At 25.6% G+C, this 9797-nt stretch overlaps 1 protein-coding gene across 1 annotated transcript in view; it reads left to right on the top strand.

Moving 5' to 3' along the window:
• Positions 1 to 6440: 6440 nt before the first annotated feature.
• LOC117181959 (trypsin beta-like) overlaps positions 6441 to 9797 on the top strand; it is a 9462-nt gene continuing 6105 nt past the window's right edge. Inside the window, exon 1 of the mRNA XM_033374986.1 lies at positions 6441 to 6802. Within this exon, the coding sequence (XP_033230877.1) occupies positions 6441 to 6802 (362 nt within the window). The remainder of the gene's footprint in view (positions 6803 to 9797) is intronic.

Below are 9797 nucleotides of genomic sequence, written 5' to 3'. Positions count from 1 at the left end.
GCTTCAAACTCCCATAATTTGTAGTTCCTGTAGTTTCAAATCCCCGTAGTACAAATTCCTGTAGTTAAAAACTCTCTTAGTTTAAACTTTCCGCCTTTTTTAAACTCCGGTAGTATAAAATTCCCGTAGTTTTAAAGTTTTTGAAATTCCCTTAGAACTGCACCAATAAAGCTACACAGCTTTTAAATTAATTAATGAAAATGAATAGAAATTCCTTAAAATATTCGATTAGCTAACTATTTGCCAAAATTATTCGAAACCCGGAAATCATTTTAAATCCTTTAAAATCTTTAAAGTAATTTGAAGTCCCCGAAGCTTCAAACTCCCATAATTTGTAGTTCCTGTAGTTTCAAATCCCCGTAGTACAAATTCCTGTAGTTAAAAACTCTCTTAGTTTAAACTTTCCGCCTTTTTTAAACTCCGGTAGTATAAAATTCCCGTAGTTTTAAAGTTTTTGAAATTCCCTTAGAACTGCACCAATAAAGCTACAGAGCTTTTAAATTAATTAATGAAAATGTATAGAAATCCCTTAAAATATTCGATTAGCTAACTATTTGCCAAAATTATTCGAAACCCGGAAATCATTTTCAATCCCTTAAAATCTTTAAAGTAATTTGAAGTCCCCGAAGCTTCAAACTCCCATAATTTGTAGTTCCTGTAGTTTCAAATCCCCGTAGTACAAATGCCTGTAGTTAAAAACTCCCTTAGTTTAAATACTCCGTATTTTCATACTCTGGTAATTTAAAATTCCCGTAGTTTGAAAGTCTCAAAGTTTGAAATTCCCTTAGAAGTACACCTAAAAAACTACACAGAATTTAAATTCATTAGTGAAAATCTATGGAAATTCCTTGAAATATTCGATATAGTTAGATGTTCGCAAAAATTACTTAAAAACCTTAAATCCCTTTATATCCCTTAAAATCTTTGGAATCACTAGGACCCATGGAGATTTTTTACTCTAGAAGTTAGTTCTCTAAATATCCCTGAATAAATTTGAAAATCCTAATAAATTCTTCAAAATTCCTTGAAATGTCTTACAATTCTTCAAAATGCCCTAAAATATTGAAATTATGGCAATCCTTTGATGTTATCAAAATAAAAAAGAAACTAAATAAAAGAAACTATTTGTTTTACATAAATAATTAAAGACTATTTTTTCCTTGTTTATTGTGCAATTTTTATTCTTCCAATGGAAAAAATTTGAAACCCTGCTAAAATCAAGTCGTCAAAAACGTCATACTTGATGACACGACGAAAATTTTCCATTACGTTTAAAACGTCATAACTACATCACTCTTAGAATATTGCAAACAGTGTGCTAAAGTTGTATATTAATGTCTCAGTTTGGCTTAACTTCTGAGTTAATTATATCGGAGAAGTGTGGCAAGTAAAGGCCCAGACACGCAGCAAATTTTTAACAACGGTTTTAGAATCTTTTTTATTTTACAATGAAAATGACAAAAAATTAAATCTTCTTTTTTTCTCTTTTGGTAAAAAAGTTTTAAAATTAGTTTTCTCTTTTGGTAAAAAATTTTTACTGTTTCAAAAATGTTAATATTTTTTATTGAAAATTCAACTGCAGTCAAATCTGGATTTAGCCTTTTTAGAAGAGTCATATTTTCTTTTTGTTAATTCATCTTGTTTGGTTAAAAGTTAATTACTTTTAATTAAAAAGTCTACCTTTAAATTTTTAGTTTAGAACTAATTTCTTTTGATTACAAATTTCAATGTTTGGTTGAAAATTTTATTATTATGTTGAAAATTCAACTCCTTTGTTGAAAGTGTAACGACATGGTTAAAAATTTACTTTATTGGTTAAAGATTTAAGTATTTTTCCGAAAATTAATTTAAAAACCGAAAACTTAACTATACTATTTTTGGTTGAAAATTCATTGTTTTTAGTTGAAACTTCAACTATTCAATTTTTTATTGCAAAATCAACTGCATTGCTACAAAATTCATGTTAGTAGTTGAAGATTCAACTCTATTGTTGAAAATTCGTCTTGTTTTGTTAAAAATTTATTTTATGAAATGGAAATTTAACTATTCGATTTGTTGTTAAAACTTTGTCATTTTTAGTTGTAAACTCTACTATCTAGTTGAAAATACAATTCTTTTGTTTAAAATCCCACTATTCTATTGATGTCATCTTTTTTGGTTGGAAATTCAACTCCTTGGTTAAAAATGCTTTCTATTGGTTGAAGATTCAACTATTCTGTTGAGAATTAATTTTTTTCTTGGTTAAAAATCCATCTTGTTTGGTTGAAAGTGAATTATTACCAATTAAAAAGTCTACCGTCAATTTATTAGTTAAAAATTTTTTTGTTAAAAATATAAATATTTGGTTGAAAATTTCATTATTTTGTTAAAAACTGAACTATTCTATTAATAAGTAATCTTTTTAGGTTGAAAATTCAACTCCCTGGTTGAAAATTGAACTAATTGGGTAAAATGTAATTTATTGTTTAAAGATTTTTCTATTTTATTGAAAATATATTTTTTTATTTGTTGAAAATTAATGTTCTTTACTCCATTTTTGGCTAAAAATTGATCATTTATTGTAGAAAATTCAACTATTACAATTGAGGTTAAGGATTTTTTAATTTAACTGAATTAACTAATTAATTAAGTAACTAATTAAACATTATTTTTTTACAATTTAAATATTACACTTTTGGTTGAAAATGTGTCGTTTTTAATTAAAATTTCAATTATTAAATTTTTAATTGAGATTTTATAAATTTTTGTTTGAAAATTTAACTGATTAAACACTGTTAAAAATTTATTTCAATGGTTAAAAATTGAAAAATTCGTTTCATTAGTTCGAAAATTAATCTTTTTTATTTAAAATATCAACTATTTTATTTTTTTTAAGAGTTCATCTTTTTTTAGGTTGAAAATTTAATATAATTCATTTATCGACCGACAATAACGGTTCGTGTCCGCGCTCAAATTCCATCGGGCATTTTAGCTTCTAACGTTAGGGAAAGAAACCTACATTACCGACCATCGACAAGGTAGAAATTTTCTGTACCTCCCGCAGATGATGTTGGAATAGATTATCTTCAGTCGATAAAGTAGAGATCTAGGTTATCTTCGGCCCGTGAAACAGAAATCTAGATTATCTGCAGTAGGCTAAGTAGGAATCAAGTTTATATTCCGTTGAAAATGTAGACTTCTACCCTATCAACAATCGGTAATATAGGCTACTACTTTCTAGGTTGAAAATTCGTTTCTTTCGCTTGAAAATCCAATTATCTGGTTCTTTCCGCATAAATCGAAATTTAATTATGAAGATGATAGTTTTTGCAAAAAAATCTCCATTTTCATTGTTAAATAGGCGTTCAAGCGTGTCTGGGCCTTAAGGTCACGTTGTCTCACATTTTATGTCCCTAGTTACATTCTTTTTAAACATTTTTTTCTCACTGCAAATAACGTTAAGAGACCGAATTTTTTTTCAAACAATCAGTTGTTTGAAGTGTCTAACAATTAAAAAAAATGAAAAATACAGTTCACTTGAGTCTCTTCATTCTTTGTGACGTTTTGTTTCAAAGCTTTGGAAATTTATCCGAAAATTATACTAGTAAGTGCATTTTTTAAGTCAATATTTTTAAAATTCTGTATTCGATAATGATAATCTTCAAATGTGTTCATTCAATTTATTCATACTGGAGATTAAAATGATTGAATTTTCAAAATCGTAATGGAAAATGTGAAAATTAAATAATTAGTTAATTGTTAACTTAGTTTTGATATACTTATTCTTAACGCTTTAAATACTAATTAATTAATTAATTTTTTAAGTTTTCACTTAGAAAGTATATAATTTTCAACGTTTTTAGAACAATTAAACTTTTCATCTTTTACAATATTAAAAATTTTCAGTTTTGAAAGGTGAAATCTAAAAATGAGTGTTTTTTAAATCATACTGTTTTTAGTAAAAAATCTATCCAATCATTTTGAATGTCACTTGATACTTTATAATATGATAATTATTAAAAATATATTTATCATCTTAAAAATGTCTATAATTTAATTTTCAAATTATAGATTAGAATGTGCAATTCTAAATGAGTTTAATTTTTAAGGCCATAAAGACTAAAGGTTTTTTTTTGCTTCAAAAGCTTAAATTGGGCAATATTTGCTTTGAATTTCCTTAATTTTTGGAAGTTTCGAATTTTTAATTTCACAGTTCGTTAGTTCAAGTTCGAATATTAAAAAAGTTTTCAAAATTGAAAAATTTCGTATTGAAAGCTTTGATAATTAATTTTACATTTAATAATTACAGATTTAAATATAGTAAATTGTTTTGTTTCAATTTTAAATTTAATAGTTTTAGATTGAAATATTTATAATTCTTTGCTTTTAATTTTAAACGTAAGAAATTGTCCGATTTAAACATTTTTTCGAAATAAATTATTTTAATTTTGGTTGAAAATGTTCCATGATATCAAATATTTAAAATTTAAATTTAAAAAATAACAATTTCAATTTGAAACGCTTAAAATTATCCTGCAGTTTTTAGCAATCTTGTTTTGTATTACTTGTTTTAATTTCTAATTTTTAGTGTATTGTTTTTAAATTGTCAAAGTTTTATTTAAATATTTAAAAGCATGGTTCATTTAAAACTGAAAAATGTTATAATGGAAAATTTTAAAAAGAATAATTCTGAATGATTAAATTAAATTAGGAAGTTAAAAATGGTATTGTTCAAAATGAAATTAATATGGAAAATTATAATTAACTACTTTAAATTTTTAAATTAAAAAAAAATTTTATTTACTTAAAACAATTGAAATTTTAGGGGTTGAGTATAAAAAAGTTTTAATAATACAATTTTTAACGACGAACAATTTTTTCAGTTTTTAATTAAATTCGGATTTATTTATTTTTCAACGTTCCGTTTCGCTTGAATTTCAAATTGTGGAATTATAATTACTTTAAATCGAAACTTATTAAAATTCCAAAGTTTTAGATCATTAGTTACTCAAATTTGAACACATTTAATTAGAAATAAGGGTATTTGAATTTCTTTGGAAATAAAATAATCAAATTTTGAATATTATAATGTGAAAATATTTCATTTTTAACGTTCTGAAATTATCCTATTTGCGTAATCTGAAGTTATTCAATTTCAAAATTTTTTATTTTTTTTAATGAAATTTTCCGATTTTCAAAATGCGAAATATTGTCCTTTTTCAATATACAAAACATTTAAACATTCACCCCACTTAAATAAAAAAATAAAAACATTTCTTTATCCACTCGAAAAAAAAATAAAAAATATTTTGTCGTTGAAAATTCAACCATTTGTTTGAAACTTCATTTATTTTGTAGCCAATTCGTCTTTATTGGTAGAAAATCATTTTTTTCTGAAAATACATCTCTTGTTGATTGAATTAAAATATTTTTTATAACATATTGAAATCCTTTTGTTGAAATATGAACTGTTTTTTATTTAAAATAAAAATATTTTTATTTGAAATATAAAATATTACATTTTTCATTGAAAATTTATCTTTTTTAATTGAAATTTTTAATAATTGATTGAAAGTTAAACTACTTTGTTGAAAATGTATTAAGTGAATGAAGATTTAACTGTTATGTTAGAAAATCTTATATTCTTGATTAAAAATTACTTTTCTTAGCTAAAAACTGAACTTATTTCATTTTTGGTACAAAACTTGTCGTTTTTAGTTAAAAATACAGCTTTTAAATTTTTCATCGATTAACTCATATATTTTGGGTTGAAAAATCAGATTTGGTTAAAAGTTGAATTACTTGAATAACATTTCATTTTACAGGTTGGAAGATTTTAATATTTTTTACATTGAAAATTAATTTTTTTAATTAAAAATTTTAATATTCCATTTCTTTATAACAATTTATCATTTTTAATTGACTTAGGTTGACAATTCAGAGTTTTTGCAGAAAATTCTATGCTTTCATTCAAAACTTAAACAATTTGTTTTTAATTTTTTTCCTCTTGGGATCGAAAAATCGTTGTTGGTCTAAAATGCATGTCGTTTGTTGAAAATGTAACCAATTAGTCAAAAAATAATTTTGCTGCCTTGAAAATTAATCTTCTATATTAAAAACTTTACTCTTATATTTTTTGTTAAACATCGACCTTTTTTAGGTAAGAAATTAAAAGAATGGATAATTTTAAATGACTGATTTCCGGAATGATTTAAATTAACTGATTCAAAAAGTCAATTTTGACTGATTTTTCAGTCGGTGAATCGGTATTATTAGAATAAATTTTTACACTACTAGTAATTATATTGCTTCAATTATATTCATAGCAAAATCACTATAGAAAATATTAATAATGATATACATATGTATTAAATTGTATCATATATTTTGAAGTAAAATCGGATATTCACATTCGTCACAAACGTGTAATTGACAAAACACCGAATGGAAATAAACCAGTGATGATTCAACAAGTTCCTTACATTGTCAATCTTCAAAAGAATAAAAATAATATATGTGGAGGCAGCATATTATCAGAAACTGTGATCATCACTGCAGCTCATTGCATTGAAGATCAGGGGAAGCACAGAATTTTATCTGGTTCATCATACGTATCAAAAGGAACACAACACAAAATAACAAAAATAATAATGCACCCAGGATATCATCCGAAATCTTTTGTCGATGATCTTGCATTGCTTATAATTTATCGTCCTATCGATTTTAGATGTTCACCGAATAAAAAAATATCACTCTATGATGGACATGTTACACCAAATATTCCTGCAATTACTAGTGGTTGGGGTTGCAACGGCATTAAATGGTGAGATATGACAAATACATGTAAAACATATATAACAATATATGCCAATATATAACAATATATGACAATATATGCCAATATATAACAATATTTGACAATATATAACAATATATGCCAATATATAGCAATATATGACAATATATAACAATATATGACAATATATGCCAATATATAACAATATATGACAATATATGCCAATATATAACAATATATAACAATATATGACAATATATAACAATATATGACAATATATGCCAATATATAACAATATATGACAATATGTGCCAATATATAACAATATATGACATTATATGACAATATCTAACAATATATGACAATATTTGACAATATATAACAATATATGACATTATATGACAATATCTGACAATATATGACAATATATGACAATATATGACAATATATGACAATATATAACAATATATGACATTATATGACAATATCTAACAATATATGACAATATATGACAATATATAGCAATATATGACATTATATGACAATATCTAACAATATATGACAATATATAACAATATATGACAATATATGCCAATATATAACAATATATGACAATATATGATTTATATACAATATATGCCAATATATAACAATATATGACAATATATGATTTATATACAATATATGCCAATATATAACAATATATGACAATATATAACAATATATGACATTATATGACAATATCTAACAATATATGACAATATATGACATTATATGCCAATATATAACAATATATGACAATATATAACAATATATGACATTATATGACAATATCTAACAATATATGACAATATATGACAATATATAGCAATATATGACATTATATGACAATATCTAACAATATATGACAATATATGCCAATATATAACAATATATGACAATATATAACAATATATGACATTATATGACATTATCTAACAATATATGCCAATATATAACAATATATGACAATATATAACAATATATGACATTATATGACAATATCTAACAATATATGACAATATATGACAATATATGACAATATATGCCAATATATAACAATATATGACAATATATGATATATATACAATATATGCCAATATATAACAATATATGACATTATATGACAATATCTAACAATATATGACAATATATGACAATATATGCCAATATATAACAATATATGACAATATATAACAATATATGACAATATATAACAATATATGACAATATATGCCAATATATAACAATATATGACAATATATAACAATATATGCCAATATATAGCAATATATGACAATATATAACAATATATGACAATATATGCCAATATATAACAATATATGACAATATATAACAATATATGACAATATATGCCAATATATAACAATATATGACAATATATGACAATATATGACAATATATAACAATATATGCCAATATATAACAATATATGACAATATATGCCAATATATAACAATATATGACTATATATAAGAATATATGACATTATATGACAATATCTAACAATATATGACAATATATGACAATATATGCCAATATATAACAATATATGACAATATATAACAATATATGACATTATATGGCAATATCTAACAATATATGACAATATATGACAATATGTGACATATATGACATTATATGACAATATCTAACAATATATGACAATATATAAGATTATATGACAATATACAAAAAACATGCAACATTTCTGAAACACAAAACTAAATAAAGGCACAATAAAAATTTCCATTGAGTTTCGATGTTGTTTTCAACTAGCGTATTCTCTAAATCTGAGTTAATAGAAAACTCCTAATTCAATCTGTAAGAATAACCGACTAAATGAATTAGTAATCGTACCCTGTTGAAAATTCCTATATAGAATCCTGTATTGAATTCTACATAAGAACTTTGCAAAAACCTGTACATGATCCTGTCGAGTCAGCAGTCAAGAGTTCGAATCCTCTGAGTTGTGCAAATTTATAAATAAATATAAATTAAATTGCACGAATAAAATTTTTCCCTGCACAAGTTTCTAGACAGGATCCTCTGTAATATCATGTGTCATTTTATACATGGAAATTATTCCTATAAATAGGTTCTCCTATAAGAACCTCTAAAGTACCTGGGTAAGATCCTATGTCAGCAATTTGACGATGACCAGAAAACTGTACAGGATCCTAGATAAGATCTTTGGGATTTTTCCTTGACGAAGTCATACGTCAGAACCCACATAGGTAAAATTTCAGCCACAACCACGTCTCACGACCGTGAGATAGGTGGTTACAGTCTGTAAAGAAATCAATACGTCAATACAGCAAAAGCCTCGTGCACCCTACGAACACGGAGCGACCCAAGGACAACCGCCTTCTGCATTTTTCCCGCAAGTGTTTTAGCACATTGTTGACACGCAGGGATGCTTTTTAGGCCATTAGCAAGTGAAAGCTTGGCATCTCCAAGAGCGCCGATGATAAGGACGATTAGTTTAACAGAATATTCCGGGTACAATCGTTGCAACTCCCTTAGGAGGTCTCGATACTTCTCTTTCTTTTCATTCTCCTTGGCTATGATGTTTTTGTCAGCTGGTGCCGAAAATTCGATAACGAACATGGTTCGCTTCTCGAAGTCAAGAAGAACCATGTCAGGCCTCGAGTGAGCAACAGAAACAATTGTCGAGAATATAAAGTTCCAGTATATGCGGCACTTCCCATTCTCGACAATGCTCGGGGTGTGCATGACACGCCCTGCAGCTATCATCGGGAATGTCTTGGCTCAAAATGTGGCGACGGTATGTTACCTACATTCAAAGGCACAACGCGGCACTAAGAGTGCTTTATTACCATCTCTGTCACTCTTAAGGCATTAACCTTAATATCGCTCCTCTAAATGCTCCTAGGGAAATTGAGTCAATTGTCGAGAATGGGAAGTGCCGCATATACTGGAAATTTATATTCTCGACAAT

This window comes from Belonocnema kinseyi, chromosome 10 (genome assembly GCF_010883055.1).
Source record: "Belonocnema kinseyi isolate 2016_QV_RU_SX_M_011 chromosome 10, B_treatae_v1, whole genome shotgun sequence".
NCBI lineage: Eukaryota > Metazoa > Arthropoda > Insecta > Hymenoptera > Cynipidae > Belonocnema > Belonocnema kinseyi.
The sequence above is the reverse complement of the archived record's forward strand: the minus strand, read 5'-3'. Positions and strand labels throughout refer to the sequence as shown.